The sequence below is a fragment of the Microchirus variegatus genome, assembly GCF_963457635.1.
Source record: "Microchirus variegatus genome assembly, chromosome: 10".
Taxonomy (NCBI): Eukaryota; Metazoa; Chordata; class Actinopteri; order Pleuronectiformes; family Soleidae; genus Microchirus; species Microchirus variegatus.
Genome location: NC_139811.1, coordinates 23,464,028 through 23,480,913, shown reverse-complemented (window position 1 = coordinate 23,480,913; position 16,886 = coordinate 23,464,028). Strand labels below are relative to the sequence as shown.

Here is a 16,886-nt window from a genome sequence, read left to right as displayed (position 1 = left end):
ATTTACTGTGACCATGGTAACCACTTATGGGTTTAAATTGACTGAAATCTTAGAGATTTAAACAGAAAGCCAAAATATCCTCTTAGTAAAGCAAATACTTTATCAAACAAACAAAACATGATCCCAACACAGCCACACATTCTCTGTTCATGTGGATTTAATCAATAAATGGATGCATTTAATGTCTGAGTCGTTTCATTTTTAGCATCAGATTATATCTCCTGCTCTGTTGTCCACAAACGCAAACCAAAGTCATGTCAACAGGATTTGCCAGTGGCGAGTGCAGGAAAGGGCAATGCCTCAATGTACATAACACACCCACTGGCATATGTGCATACTTATAGGCTACTGATACTGACCTACATTCATGCCCTTAAAGGTATAGACAGCAATTATGAGCCATCACATGTTTTGGTCACTGTCTGCACAGAACAAAGAGCCACGTAAATAGGAAACAAGCAGACTATTCAGCTGATCAGCATTTGTACTTATGCACAGGACAAGGAGGCCAGAAATGTGGGGTAATGGGATGAAAAAAGAAAATCACGCTGAAGTCAACACAACACAGCTCACTGTGCAGAAGGGAAAACAATGAATACATGCAAAGAACTGTGTTGATCTAAATGAGGATACGACTTTGAAGGTTTAACCCTTTAAAACCAGATGTTCAAAATGTTCGTCTGGACTCTTTTGCTTATTTTAACCATAAAAGGGCCAGAAAATGTCCTCTGCTTTTGCCCAGTTTTACAGAATATCTTTCAATATCTGGCAGTTATTTACAACTGACTGCATGTTCAAACAATTTAAAATAAAGAAAAACATACATGAACACTAGATTTTAGAAACTACGTACAGGCGTTTTTCTAATTCTCTGCTCTCTGGCGACAAAGATGCTGATTCGCTGCCTTCCTGGATCGTCCACAAGTGAAATTACCGTAACAACCACATGTTGGCTTTGACGTGCAACTTTTCAGCTTTCAGAAACCTGTTTAATTTATAGCACAAACCGCCGTGTTGTTGCGGTAATGCGATAACATCTGTCAGACAGTCAAACGTGTCATCTGCGATACGCTCGGTGTTAAAGGGTTAAAACAGATGTAGGTCTGTGTAGTTTTCTCTCATTGCTAATGTATTTATACATTGTATGTTCTAATGATCATATCAGTGTGTGCGAACTGATAAGATCTTCTAATTTCTGATATATTTATCTTTTGGTTTCAGCTTGTCCAGTTAAGTGTTGTTGCCAAAGCATATTGATAAATAAGGAGGATAGAGCTTGTAAGGCAGCATTAAAATGATCTATTTGGCTGTTGAGTCCAAATATCTTGTCTTGTAATTCCCCAAATTCAGTCATGAATCAGTTTTACAAAGAATAGATAAACAGATACAAACACACACACACTGCACATACCTGGTGACCAATGCTGAAATGATATCTGTGATAGTACTGTTGAGTTCATTGAGGAGCTCTTCAATGGGGCCGGGGATGGGCAGCTGTTGTCTAAGGTGCTCCGCTCTCCGGATCTGCTGCCTGTTCTGCCAAATGGTTTCTGCCAGCTTCTCACACCTGACACACATAACATTTTCATGGGTGTTTTTATGCACATTTTTAATTTGCACATTGAAAAGCCTGAATAGAAGAACAGAAAATTGCAAAAAAAAAAAAAAGTGAGGTGGAGAATTTGGTGTATTGATAATAAGTGAATGTGAATGTGAGCAATGGAAGAAGATTTAGTTAATAAAGGATGACATTTTTCCCAGCTTCCAAGGGTGGCAAAGAGGAGACGTGTAGACTAATGAGGAAACGACTACAATCGTTGCCTTAGTGTGAGACACATATATTATTAGTCAAAAATGTCCCCTTTCCCCTGTCATACATGACAAGCAGCAATGAAAAACTTTTTTGAGCAATTTTTTTATAGTATCCTCCTGTGGTGACCGGGAACATTTGTGACACCTACTGCTTATCTGCACCACTGAACTGAAAAAAGACTCTTCATGGTCCACAAAAGGAAAACACAAAACAACCAGGTGGACAATGAGATATTACGAGATGTCAACACATGTCTCTCTTATTAGGAGTGAAAATAAACCCAGTGGGAGCCAATTTCAAGCTTGTAAACCTGTGACCCTTTGTTTTGCGAGGGAGTCTCGTGGCTGTGATCTTGGTGGGAGGTGGAGGAGAGACTCACCAGGACTGCAGGATGTCCAGGCCTCCCTCTGGCGGGCCCCCGTTGCCAGCCAGCTGTTGCCGTCTCTTCCACTGGATTAGCTCGTCATCCAGAATGATGGTCTGCTGCTTCCTCAACAGCTGCAGCGTTTTCTGGTGCTTCTCTGCCAGGTCCTGCACACAAAACAGACAAAAAATAACAACGCACCACTTCGTTACCACAGATTCACAAAGTCACACACATTCAAGAAGAGTCACATATCATTTGTACTGCATGTTCATGTCCTGACCAGTCTGTATTTCTGTAGTGTGTTTGCCTCTCTGGTCAGCCAAGCCTCCACAGTTGCCCTCTTGCTGAGGAGGGCAGGCTCTCGTAGCTGTCGGTCAGCAGGGGGCAGCGTGGTCAGGCTGGTCAGCTGAGCTGTGGAAAGATTGGGGGGGGGGGGGGGTTGTGTGTGATCCAAAGAGCGGAAGAGGAGAGATGAGTTAGAGATGGAGGAAGGAAAATAAATGGGCGGTGCACATATTGCGGTGCACATATTGTGAACATTATCACCCTGAGAGGAATAGCGATTGACTCGAGCAAAGCTACTTGTCGCATAATAGAGGCGTCGTACAAGAGCTATAGGTGATGTTTTTTGAATGCCGGCGTAATATGCAGTGGTCACTGGGTTAAAGAATCTCTATCCATCATGATGGTCATCCAACATAACATATCATACAGCTGCCAAAATGTGAGTGCAATGATTTATACACAGTTCCACAACTTAGTAGTTATAGTTCAAACCTATGACATACAGTTTGTTTACCATTTCCTTTTCAGCATAAAACAACAGCTTTCAGTTTACCTGTACACTATATTGCAGAGAAGGCTCTCGTTGCAGGTAAACTGTGTTTAACATTAGACCATCACTCAAAGCCAAAGCTGCCCTTAAAAGCGTTTCTGTAATGGTTAATACACCAGTATGTAGAAGCTCTTCAATCAAAACGGTATTTTTAATGCTAAAATGCAATTATTACTGTTCTACAAGAAGTAAACGGTCAAATTCTAGTTATTTACTTGCATTCCTGAACAGAAAAACAAGTTTCAGTGGTTGAATGTTATGCTTATAAAATCCATTTGTTTTATGATGTTTGTGAGAAAATGCCTTCAAATGATGATAAGACTTCAGACCCACACTGTTTTCGTACACACACACACACACACACACACACATATATATATATATATATATATATACATACACAGTCAAACAAATAATTCCCACAGGTAAAAATTTAAAAAGGTTTAATCACAGTTTTAAACTGGTTCTTGATCATTGGGAATGCGTTTAATTGGCATTAATTCATTGGTCAAATGTACACAGATTTTTATTAGCTTCCACTCTGATTAGTGGGAACACAACAATTCTCCTTCGTTTGCTTCATTTCTTTTGGAGCAATGCAAATGTCAAGCATCATCTCTGGCCGTGACGAACATTACTTTTCTAGGCATTAGCCGTAAAATGTTTGTGACAACCGAGCGATCACCCGAAAGAGGGACCAATATGAGAGGTACATTAGACATTATTATCCCTGAGCTATCTGCTAATATCATAATGTGATATCTGCTAATTTCAGTGTAAAGAATTCAGTTCATAGTCCTGTTGTCTCACCCTGAATGCGGAGACTCTCCTGATACTGGATGATGAAGTATTCCTGGTTGTGCTGGAGCTTGCGCAGGTCATTCTCTGTGTCCTGGGTCGACAGGCGAAGCTCTTCAAAGGCCTGATTGATCTGCTGGTATTTCTGAGACATGCTGTCCATCATCCCGCCCACCGGTGAGCTTGACTGTCAATCAAAGTGTGATGAATAAATTGTGAGTTTCAGAATTCATAATGTGGGTTTTCCACTGGATGCTGAAAGGCTTGTAAATTGTCCGTCCCTGGATAATTTATGATAGTTGTTAAGGGAAAAGGGCTGACCACTGTTGAGCAGAGAGTCAGGCTTGTGGTGACCACAGGGGAACAGAGCAGGGATACAACATTTATCTGGACAAGACATACTAACCCCTCCATGCTGGTCGAGGATGTTTGACAATAAAAACCTCAGAAACCAGAAGCAAATAGAGAGGAAGGAAATGCATTTGCTTATCACACTGAGACAGAATGGATGGTCAGTTAAAGCTCTGAACAAGAATACCACGGTGCCTAAAGGTTCAGACTAAACAGGGTGAAATTCAATCAGGCCAAATATGCATTCCACTAATAGAAAAGGCATGTTGTGACTGGAAATCAATTCACCGCAGGAGCTGCTGAGAGTCAGATGTTTTATGCACTGCTGCCTTTAAGGTTTTATAATTCAGTGCTTGTTATAAACCATGAAATGATTCATTAACATTTTTGACTTTCCACCATGTGTTGCAGTGGGAAAAAAAAACACAAGGCTGCTTTTAGAAAGCCATTTTACTGTTTGATTGAGAAAGTGTGAGCATCCTTATGTGCCATATTCATAATAATCTGAGGGGATCTGTAGACTTTGGAAGATAAATGGAGGAAAGAGAGATTAGTTACCCAATTACCTCTGAAGCAGTCACCATTATGTAGTTTGTGTTCCCAGGCTTCAAGGGCGGTGAAATGAATAATGCATAAAGAAGCCACAGGTGTTTGCAAGTTTACATTTCAGCGAGGACAAACGAGCGCGTGTGTGCACGCGGCTGGCAGCCCCGCGTATGCATTTCACAGTACACAAAAGGCACCGCACTCACATTTGTAGCCTCTCTGACGAGCCTCTGCTCCGTGTACAGGATGTGTTTGATGCATCTGACCAACTCCAGAGGACATCGGTCATACGTGCTCTGAAAGACAAGGAGCACATGTGCCGCGTTAAGGCCGGTTAGCCCCTGAAGAGCGGAGCGGCTGCTTGATACAGGGCTCGCCAATTTAGTCGCATCAAGGGAGCTCGCTAAGTTCTGGAGCCACCGCTGCAGAGACACTAAAACCCATTAGATAAGTCTAATGAGACCCATCTCTGAAGCTCAACACTCTTTATAAAGAGACATGACTCATATACACACACACCCACACACACACAGACACACACACACACACACATTCACACCAGAGCAGAGTGGTTTAAGGTTACAGTAATACTTCACAGTTTCACTTTCAGTTTTAAGAAAAAAAATAGAATCACTTAGTATAGATGTTGCCGTTTCCTGTTTTAAGTGAAAGAATGAATTCACATTTTTTTGTTATACTTGTGTCTGACATGAGAAAACAAAAAAAGACTGTTAACTTGCATTACAATTCATTTTTTAAAAGACAGGACAAACTCTCACAGAAACGTGGTATAAACCCTGCAGAAAACATGTCACGCAAAAAACACTCTGTGCTCTGAATACACCAAACAGTGTGGTAGGAATTCAGGACTACAGTTTCACTGTGCACAGCCAGCCCTCTCACCCTGTTTCTCTGCCTGGATTGGGGCAGGGGAGAAGACAAACAGAAGAACGGATCTGTGAGCAGGGAGCTGGATCATAAATAGCCGTGCTGGCCGGCTACCAAGGCTCTCGCTTGTGTTGTCCTCTTGTTTTTCTCCTGGTGGAAACAACCTGTTCCTGAAACATTTTGTGTGCTGTGCACTTTTTCTCGGAACAATTACAAGGGAGGTTGTCAGAGCTGAGCGGCCGTGCCTTCTAACCATTTGCTTGTCATCTTGTCAAACTGTGAACGAATGAAATCTTTGACATAGCTACAGTCTGGAGAAGAGGAACTCTTGAGTTTATTCAGCGATTTCAGGGTTTGTACAATCACAAGGACATTTTACGTTCCAGTATTCTTTTTTTAATGTTAATCAATACAAAATATAATACTTAGTCAATAGAAGAGCATAGACTACTACAAGATAAAGTAGGTCAGAATTATTTAAGTGCCAAGTATATTCTCCATCGCTAATAAATCTGATAAAAAACTGTCAGCATGGTTGACCTGCTTTTGGTCTTTGTTTCCAGCTTTTGCAATACTGTCCTCAGATCCCCTGTCTGACTGCAACCAAAGCCTTAAAGTGAAACAGGCTGCATGAACCAGACAGGGTGGCATTTTTTTTTTCTTAGCAAATTTTTTAACCCAAAATACAACAATAATATGGTTAGTACCATCACAGTGACATACCTTGAGCTGGCTTGCGTAGTGTCCCAGTTTGATTTTGAGGAGAAAGCCGTCTTCTCCCACCTGGTGCTCAGCCTTGTTCTGCAGCTCCTGTATCAGACTGTCCAGCAGGCGCTTGGCCTTGAACTCCTCCTGTGGGTTCTCCAGGTCTATGACATCCCTAAAACAACACACACACACACACACACAGTTAGTGAATGACTGCTAAGAAAAAAGAAGGAAAAGTCATCAAATATTCTTTCATTGACAAACAGACAACACAAACATGACATCAGGCACGTGGGCATATCTGTAGAGACGCCCTCATACCTGTTCTGCTGAAGAATGACTCACCAGAGCTGGCCCTCTATCCACTGGGACAGATAATGTCGCACCTCAATGGGGAAGTGCTGACCGTACAGAGACTGCATCTGGTGCAGAGCATCTCCCTGCAACTGCTGCGCCTGGATCCACACTGCCATCTTCAACACCCTGTGGGCCAAAGAGGGAATGGACATAATTATTATTGACGTTTTTGCATGCAATTGACCGCAAAACCTATCGCAGTCGAGACTGGGATTTCTCCAGAAGCATGGAGCTGTAATAAGACCATCATTTGGTATTGGAGTTTGTTTTTCTACAAAAATATTACAGAGTACTCATCAAATGTGAATTCCATGGCAAAAGAACAAGACTTCATTGGAACAAATTGATTACACTACTCATGAGCATCATTCTTTGGTTTTAGCCTCAGAACAAACCTTTTATCTGTACTTCAGGTAAGGGCCTTGTTTTACAGAGGTCACCATATCACATCGCCATGTTTCTACAACAGCCCAAAAGGACAAACCAGCCTATGTCTGCAGAGGCTATTGTCACACAAAAGGGAGGGGTGAGCGAAGGAGTCCTCTGTTTGTTCTGAATCTGCAGTCTCATTATTAGATGTCATTCAGTACATTTTCATGCAGTTAGACCACTGCCCTTGTCAAGGACTTTTAATGTCAATTTTCTATATGTACAGGACATCGAAATACCATTTCTCTTCTCTCCTCAGTACTGAAAGGAGTGGCAATGCACTCCTCTTTCAGCTTGTTAGTATTAAGGCCTGCACACACCCAACAACATGCGAGAACAGAGAAATGTGTTGTTATTCTCGAGGTGGCAAGAGCAAGAACAAAGTTAGTTGTGGCCAAGAGCAACTCAAGTGCAGAACTCCGGGGAAGTCCTCAGAGGGAATTTCCACATTCACCACGCCTACTTTAACTTTTTAATATCACACAATAGCGGACACCACACAAGAAAAAGGTTCTGCCCCGATGATGTGTCAAGAACAAGCTGCAAGAACCCCCAAACGAGAGAGAAAAACTATGAGAGAAAAAAAAAGCCTTGTTCTTGTGGAGTATGTACAGGCCTTGAGACAGTTTCCAGTTAAGATGTTTTTTCTTTAAGCTGCCAGAGCATACGGTTGGTCAAACAATTGATGTGCCTGGATTTCCCCCATGTTTTTATCAATGTCTTATTCTTCTGTGGACTGGATTCTCCTATTATTTAGTGGTACGAACTGTGGTGCATGCCACCAGTCCAGCTTTAGTCCGAATCTGGTCCAAGCACATGCAATAATAATTTGACTCCTGATCGCATTATCTGGGTGGGTTAGTCTGACTTTGAGAAATTCAATTTAGTGCTGAAATTTAATTCAGTTGGACTAATATTACATGTGTTATAAAAGTCTGGTTTTTATCCAACTAACACAATAATTCAGCTTTTCTGGTATCGTATAAACGTCATTCTCACATACTGGACCTTTCAGCAACTTCAGCAAAAAAGAAAAAAAAAAAGAAAACAAGAAGCCCTGATCAGAATGTGCACCATGTGGAGGCCACTCCTGGATGCTATGAGGGGTTTAGGGGGGTAATATTAGAAGCTCTGTCCTGATCGTTATTAGACTGGGGTAAGTTTACACTCCAGCCAAACCAGCCAGCGTTGGGGCTACAATTACTGCACAAACACACTGGTATAATGTTAGAAGTTAAACATTGAACATGTTTTTTTTTGACATTTTGGTCTCTAATGTGCTAATTATGTGGTGTATAGCCATCGTATTTAAAACACCACTAAAAGACGGATTTTAAAGGGCCAGTGTGTAAGAATTGGTGAATGTAATGTATGTCAGTGAGCTACAGTATGGTGGACTCTGCACTCAACAAGGCATGCCATTGTTTGTTTGGGCAGTAAAGTTCCATTTAAAAAACAAAACATACATTCATTCTATGGCTACTTAAGCCAAATCATTTTTGTGTCAAAGAGATTATACACTTATGCAAACATTCTTATTTACTTTCTCCTAATAAGCTCTCCTGACTCCTACTTAAAGTCAGTTAAAAACAAGCCTTCAACTCAAAGAGCTCAGGTTACTTGGGTTTATTATAGGCACTGGTGGTAAAATACATGGCTGCAGCTATAGATGAAAAGACTGGTAATGTCTACCTTTGTGTGATGCTAAACATTACTAAGCATTTTGAGTGGTAAATGCACAGCTGGAAATGTGATGGAACGCAGGCTTAGTCACCTGTATGTTATACACTTTAAAACCACGATAGAAACATCCACTGTAAATGAACCACAGCGCACACACTTGGTGAAATGAAACCTACAACTGACTTCACTTGACTGCATCTCCAAAACATAAGAGTTGACCCTCTTGTGTCTCGTCCCCCCCCGAACAAGTTAAACAACAGTTCCACCGTGACTGTGACGGTGTCTCTGTGGTAAGGACTTTGTGTTGGGTCACTGCTACGTGTTTCCAGTCAACACACCCACTCAGCCTTCTCAAAAGTGGCACAGTCACTGTCAGTAAAACACTGGGTGATATGACTATACACGGGAAGTTTGTGGTGTAAATGTGTGTGTGTGTAAGAGAGAGAGAGAGAGAGAGAGAGCGTGTGTGTGTGAAGTTGAAGGCACTTCCACATCCATGGTTCTGCTTGTGCATATTGTGTTTGTTTATTATAAACACAGCACACAAAAGGTGAGAAGATCCACTTGATCTATTATTGACGTCATCTCTCCTTCTCCCTCTTTACCTTTATTCATCGTACAGACAGACGGACGGACAGATACATGCATGGCGCAACCCATTCTATATATTTATCTGGCTGAGTGATATGGCCTGAAAATAAAATCCCATGTTTTTTTATACTAGATCCGATTTCTGATTTCACTTGAGTTTTTTTTTTTCAAACGATACAAAACAATACAATACAAAATAATTATTCATATAGGGTACTATGTACAAATGAAAGATGTTTTACACACACAGAAACCCGCACACACACACGCAAAGGAGCCTCTCATGACTTGTAAAGCAGTTAATTAAAAATATTTGTTCAGTACGTCCTCCATGACCGGAGCACAGATTCTGGACTGAAATACAGCGGCAGTGTGATGATGGTCGCAGACCAGACTCCTCTGGTAAATATTGAGATTTTAGACATTTCCCTGATAATTGTCGGAGACTAACCCACATTTTTAGGATTGTTACTGTAAGTCTTTAAGTGATTTACAATTTGGCAGTGTTTGGCTCGATCGTTGTGTTGGAGGTCTCCGGAGCACAGACTCAGTCTGATACAGTCACATACAGCGGCAGCTCAACAGTGGCCGGTCAGCGGTGCTGTCTTTTTAACTGATTTGCAGTTCGGCACTGTTCGGCTTGATCCTAGTGAGAGTGTATTTAATTTTTTAATATCGTCCAAACAAATAAATTTCGATTTAAAATCAATTCATCGCCCAGCCCTAATACACTCCTGATCAAAATTTGACCAAAAGACCAGTTGAAAAATTGCAAGAATTTACATTTTGCACTGTTGGATCTTAAGAAGGTTCTATGTAGTGCTTCAAAATGCAAAAAGTAGAAATGGGACCGCGTTCAAAGAGAGAAAGCTTTTTTGCCTTTGCCATCAGGAGGTCATGACAGTGTGGATACCTGACAGAAAATGGCACTGAATCCACATTTTGGCAAAAATGTAGGCTTTTAAAGGCTGTGGTCTTAAACTTTTCATCAGCTGATGAACAGCTTACTGTATTTCAGTTTAATGGTTGTTAATAAATTGCTTACTCATATTTTTTTTGTCTCACTCCCAATTCTACCTATTTTTGCATTTTGAATCACTAATTAGAACCTTCTTAAGATCCAACAGTGCAAAATGTAAATTCTTGCAATTTTTTCAACTGGTCTTAAAATTTTGATCAGGAGTGTATATGAACATCGGTCTGTCGCCAAATGAGTTCACAAAGTCCTGATGAGGTCTGCCAGCTAAACACAACTCTATGTTTTTGTGGCAACATTCCCGTGTCACATTTGACAAGGCACATTTTTTTTATGCCCCCAAATAGGCAATGGCAGAATCAGCACACAGCGTTCACTAAAGCTGTAGGACTGTAGGACAATCACAATTATTGCCCCTCACTAACGTGATCCTGCAATGTTGAACATGCCAGCTATGCCAACAGCAAACGAGTGCTCCCTGAGCAGATGTCTGACTATATTGTGCCTGCATGTTCAATCACAGCTGCTGCTGTTTCCTTCAACATGCAGCTCCAATGAAGTTTCCTGCGGTCTGAGCAAGTAATGCTGTGTTAAAAGACATAGATATAAGAAGATATAAACACAACTTAAGTACTGTAGAAACAATATCACAAACACTTTTCTCTTCTCTCTCTCTCTGTGAATGTGTGTCTGTGTGTCTGTGTGTGTGTGTGTGTGTGTGTGTGTGTGTGTGTGTGTGTGTGTGTGTGTGTGTGTGTGTGTGTGTGTGTGTGTGTGTGTGTGTCTTTGTGACTGTGTGTGTTTGCGTCTCTGTGAATGTGTGGGGAGAGAAAACTAGGTCATGAACTGCAGGGTCTTAGGCCTCCTTTACACCTGGCATTAGAATGCGTTTTCTGTGACCGGGTATATTGCTTTACCACATGCATTTACACCGGGTATTAACATGTGTCTCCAGTGTCCACATCAAGATCCTATTGCTATCCGATCACGGCCATCTCTCCCTTACATCACCGCCCCCTCTTCTTCTGCAAAGCTTCACTGCAGAGGAGACTGTGCAGTTTTGTCACCGCTTTCACATTAGCTGTTAGCTTGGAGCCACCAACTTATTTTCCGCTCATGTAATTGTTGTGGCTCAAGCAGAGATGCATTGGAGACTCGGTGCATTTACACTTCTATTCAATGTCTCCCAAGTGGTTTGGCAGATCGGATAACAATCAGTCCTCAATGTGTCTCGGGTGTATTTACACCTGTACTTACACCTGTACTTACAAGTGGTCAGTCCGATCACGGAAAACGCATTTCAATGTCAGGTGTAAAGCGGCCGTATGACATTTGGTTTTGGTTTCACAATACATATTTTGTTTTTGTTTGAATTACATCAGGAATAGCAACAAAATAACTGGCCCCCAACACTGAGCTAGAGCTTTAAGGTTAAGAACCAAACGAATGCTAGTATACAGAAGAAGGTTTCATTCATTTGCATTCACGGAAGCAAATGCTCGCAGATTTTTAAAATTATTTATTATAATATTGTGAATTGCATTCATTTTGGTCAGAGTCATCGTAACGGAACATTTTTAGCTCGTTGCCATGCCCTGTAATTATCAGTCCCGTCAGCCTATGCTCCAGACCATAGCACAGACTTCACACCAATTTAATAAACTAAAATGACACAAACAAAGCACACAATGCTCTGTCTTTCGCGTGCAGCTTGCTTTTGGACCGTGTTGATCATGTATTGCAGGCATAAGACACCATGTTCAAGATTATCTTTTTCAAAGGACAATTTCGTGCTTTTCAAATGAGTCATCTGGACATGCTTTGTTATCTCTGAGGGCATCACCGATCAACCGATCAGCTGACAAGAGGAGGAACCGAGCAGGAAGAGCATGAAAATTGTTCTATCACCTCGTTATGTGACGCCCCATTGTGAGTGTCATTCTACCTCATCCTCTCTCATGGAAACATACAATAAGAGCATGCTGGGAATGAAAGTGTTGCAGAGTTTGTATGTTGTGCTGCAAGGGAAACTGGTGTATACCGTCCTGACTGTCTCTTCACAAGTTCTCACAAAGGTGAAAAGCTCCAGGTTCCATCAACGCCTCACCTCCAAAAGCAGAATTAGATGCTTCCTATCTGTTTCACTCTGACTAACCACAACATCCAAGTGTCCCGGACTGAAGCCCGAGATAAACTGTGAGAAAACGTTTCTTTCTTCATTTCCTGTTTTCATGACGTTCACACGTTGTACCAAATTCTGTTGACTTAAAAAAAACCTGGTAAAATCGTTAAAATGCACCTTACCTCTTGTTTTCAGCTCTGTGTTACCATGTAACAGCAGGAAACTCTGAAGAGGAGCACCACAAACCTGAGACAGAGAGAAACAGAGACAGCATGAGGGAGAAAGCAAAAGGAGGAAGTGAGTCAACCTTGGGTGCTTCTGAGGAAGTTATCTTTTTTCACAAGGACAAATGCATTAACAAAAACCACTAGCAATTGCGGGAGAAATGACTGAAAGGGAAAATCCACTGAACAGATTTCTCTCGATTCCAGTTGTCTTGGATATATGTCATTATCTTACTTGATGACAATTGACAAACACTTCTCATACTCCCCTCCTAGGAAGTAAATTGGTAACATTTTCTTAATGGTGTTACACAGCGATCTGCTGCAATTTAAGGTGACGTGGGGGAAAGTTTCCGTAGAGATGTGAGGAATATGTTCAGAAAGAACGAATTAAAGACTAAATATTCTTTAAAACGGTCTTTGGAGCTTCAGTAACAGGAAGCAATCATTTTATTTGCACAGTAATGTTAATAAAATATCTTCAAAGGTTAAAAACAAAGGCCTCAATCTCTGCACAGCACCCGTCACGAACAACAGATACAGATGATGACAGATGTTTTATTATTAACATGCATACAACACAACCTGAGACAACTCTTTCAGTCCCTGAAAAACTAATATTGACATGTTGTATGTATTGCATTTATTGTCAGACACTATTTATGTTCATTTTAGAGCTGAAACAATTAATCGATTATTAATTGATTACTAAATTAATCGCCAACTATTTTGATAATCGATAATCGGTTTGAAGCTTTTTTCATGATTAAAACAAGATTTCTGATTGTTTTAGCTTTTTAAATGTGAATATTTACTTGGTTTCTTTGCTCCACATAACAAAGAAATCATTAAAACATCATTATGGTTTTATGAATCATTTTGGTTTGTGAACAAAACAAGACTTTCGAGAACATCATAATTTCCAGCTTTGACAAACACTGATCAACGTTTTTTAACATTTTCTGACATTTTATGGACCAAACGATTCATCGATTAATTGAGAAAATAATCAACAGATTAATCGTTTACGAAAACAATTGTGAGTTGCAGCTCTAGTTCATTTATTCAATTAATTAGTGCTTGTTTTACAGCATTTAGAGCAGTTGTTGCCAATACTGGAACAGTGACATTTCCAGTGAAGGGACAGCAACATTTTGTCATAACACTACGATTTAACATCATTGAGAATAGGAAGTGACTGTGACGTGTGTAAGTTGAACAAGGACGTTTGTCTGTTAACTGTGATGTATGACGATATACAGCACATGTACAGTGCAAAAGGAATGTCTGATTGAAAGCAGTGTTTACATTACATCTAAAAAAGAAAACACAGATGTATCATTCTGTGGTGTGCTCTCATGCATGTTTTCAGGGGGTTTGGCTGAATAAAGCGGTCAGGAAGCATCTGGTTTGATTAGTCGTACAGGCGGTTGTCCTGTGTCATCCTTAGACTTCAACCTACAGCGACCCAAAGCCAGTGTCTATGAAGTTGAGCCTATTGCGATCGAGACAGCTCTCATTCCTGGCTGAACCCTGAAGAAACAGAACATCAGGAACCCACATGCTGGCAGAAAACTCCAGACAAATATGTGTATCTTCAGTTTTGCTGTCTGGATCTGTCCTCTTTGGCTCAATCCTACACAGCTTCTCTGCCATCCCACTTTTTGTCCACGTTTAACTCCTTCACTACCTTGCAACTCTTTCCCAGCTGAGACAGACGAGTTCAACACTGCCTCGCCTCCCAAACTGACACACAGTTTAATCTAAAAGTTGTGTCTAAAGAGTTGCCAAGGTCCTGGCTGTGTGTGTCTTTGCACAAAGGAAGGAAGCCCTTGTGTCATGTGATTGTGTGAACGACCTTCTCGGTGCTTGCATTGCATCTGTCAACATGCATGAACAGCACACATCAACTCATGTCTCAATGCAAAATAAAAACAATCTGGTGTTCGGAGATATCCTATCATGGAAGACTCCACACATTTAAATATCCTTCTGACACACAATTCAAGTGGCCACCAGTCCTTTATGCCTGGGAACGAGATACACGACGCATGGCCATGCATTATTCACACATGCTATTGTTTGTTATATTACTGTTAGTGTTGTCACACAAGTGGTGGGTTTTTTGTCCAATCAAAGCAAAGTAGACACTCAGCTACAACCTCTTTTACATCTGAATGTGCATGTATGAACTACTGGCTGTGAGATGAAGGGACCATCTACAAATTGCAACCTATGGAAAACAAATAAATACTTTTTCCATTGCCATTAGAGACCCCACACTGTTTGCTTTGTCAATGTTGCCATTTGTAGACAGTCCCTTTGTGTCTCCCTTACGTAATGCTAGGATGCCCCTAGCATGCTAGGAAGGCATTCATGCAGAATGATTTTGAGCAGTGTTTAGGGTCGTTGTCTTGTTAAAAGATCCAGCCCCGGCACAACTTCAACTTTGTCACTGATTCCTGGACATTGTTCTCCAGAATCTGCTGATATTGAGTGGAATCCATGCGACCCTCACCTTTAACAAGACTCCCAGTCCCTGCACTGGCCACACAGCCCCACAGCATGATGGAAGCTGACTTGTCCAAATGTGCTTTAGCATACCTCAAGCGACTCCGTTTGAGACGGGTGCAGAGAAAAGGCTTTTTCTGCATTACTCTTCCATACAGCATCTCCTTGTGTAAAGTGCACTGAATAGTTGAACGATGCACAGTGACACCATCTGCAGCAAGATGATGTTGTAGGTCTTTGGAGTTGGTCTGTGGGTTGACTGTGACTGTTCTCACCATCCTTCTCCTCTGCTTATCTGAGATTTTTCTTGGTCTGCCACTTCAGGCCTTAACTAGAACTGTGCCTGTGGTCTTCCAATTCCTCACAATGTTCCTCACAGTTTAAACTGAGAGCTTAAATCTCTGAGATTGCTTTCTGTATCCTTTCCCTAAACCATGATGTTGAACAATTTTGTTTTCAGGTCATTTGAGAGTTGTTTTGAGGCTCCCATGTTGCCACTCTTCAGAGAAGATGCAAAGAGGAGAAACACTGTAAAATGACACGGGTGCCTAATTTTATGCACCCTTTTATGCACATTTCTGTTTAGATAATTCTTGCACACTTTCTGTAAATCATATAAACTTTATTTCACTTCTCAAATATCACTGTGTTTGTCTCCTATAATATATGTAACTGAAATGTCTTATCCAAACAACCAATGATTTATAAAGGAAAATCCTGAAAATTTACAGGGGTCCAAACGTTTGCATACCATTGTATGTGCAGCATTTGTCAATTTTACAATGTCCAGGTGATTATGTTTTTTTTTAAAGACCTTTGTCGGTGGTAACATTTGCATTTGCTGTTTATGCTGTTTTTGAGTGTCCACATAACGCAGACACAAACATTTGACTTTCACCTAATGCTTCAAATGATCACTTGTCATTGTCCTATATCTTTGCCGGACATTGCCATTGTTTTTTTAAAAGAGGGGAAGCTCTTGGCTCCTTCTCCAAAGCTGTTCTCACACACGTTTGATGTCCACTATGAATTGCACTGCACTGCCAACATATTTCTGCCTCTCTCTCTCTCTCTTTCTCACACACACACAGTCACACTCTCTCCACTACATGCTGCAGCTGGAGCCACTCAACACCATGGTAACAGCGCATACTCATTTGGCTCAGCTGATGTATTGGCAGTTAAATAAATGAAGCTGCGTTGGCTTCCAGTGTTTGAATGCCAAATAACACACAGTTTAACATCAGGTTAAAACTAAATCATGTGTCTCCCCCGGTGCCTTCAACACTATTCAGTGCTATTCAGAACTGTAGGGAACAAGTACACTGGTTTTCTTTTACAATCGCTGCACAGAAACAAACATATATTCATAAGTCGAGAACCTCAGGAGAACAATGTGAACATTATAAAACAGCAAAACATGGACAGATTAAAAATCTTTTTTTTAAGACAGGGTTCTCCAGCCCAGACATAAAAATAAATGCAGGACAAAACCTCTTACATTCTGCCTTAAAACCTCATATCAGTCCGGTTCACACCCGGAAGTCAAAACAGTTGACACCACATACTGACTGACACTGTCCTCGTCTTTAACCCTTAGAACACTGAGCATTAGGTTGCTAACAGTCTATTTTATTTTGTGACTTCTGCAGATGTGACCACTCAAGACACACCCCCAGGATGTCCA

General features: G+C 41.0%; 1 protein-coding gene across 3 annotated transcripts in view; it reads right to left on the bottom strand.

The window, feature by feature from the left end:
* The window catches only part of stat5a (signal transducer and activator of transcription 5a), a 67,328-nt gene that overhangs the window by 12,999 nt on the left and 37,443 nt on the right, over window positions 1-16,886 (bottom strand). For 2 of the 3 annotated variants that reach the window (XM_083896778.1, XM_083896779.1), the window contains exons 2-9: window positions 12,647-12,710; window positions 6,652-6,789; window positions 6,322-6,478; window positions 4,917-5,006; window positions 3,826-4,000; window positions 2,461-2,591; window positions 2,193-2,344; window positions 1,412-1,567 (exon numbers count right to left, since the gene is read on the bottom strand). In XM_083896778.1, coding sequence (XP_083752904.1) covers window positions 1,412-1,567; window positions 2,193-2,344; window positions 2,461-2,591; window positions 3,826-4,000; window positions 4,917-5,006; window positions 6,322-6,478; window positions 6,652-6,779 — 989 coding nt within the window. In that variant the 5' untranslated portion in view covers window positions 6,780-6,789; window positions 12,647-12,710. Of the gene's footprint in view, window positions 1-1,411; window positions 1,568-2,192; window positions 2,345-2,460; window positions 2,592-3,825; window positions 4,001-4,916; window positions 5,007-6,321; window positions 6,479-6,651; window positions 6,790-12,383; window positions 12,398-12,646; window positions 12,711-16,886 lie in introns of those variants that run through there. The other variant, XM_083896780.1, reaches the window with a different exon arrangement.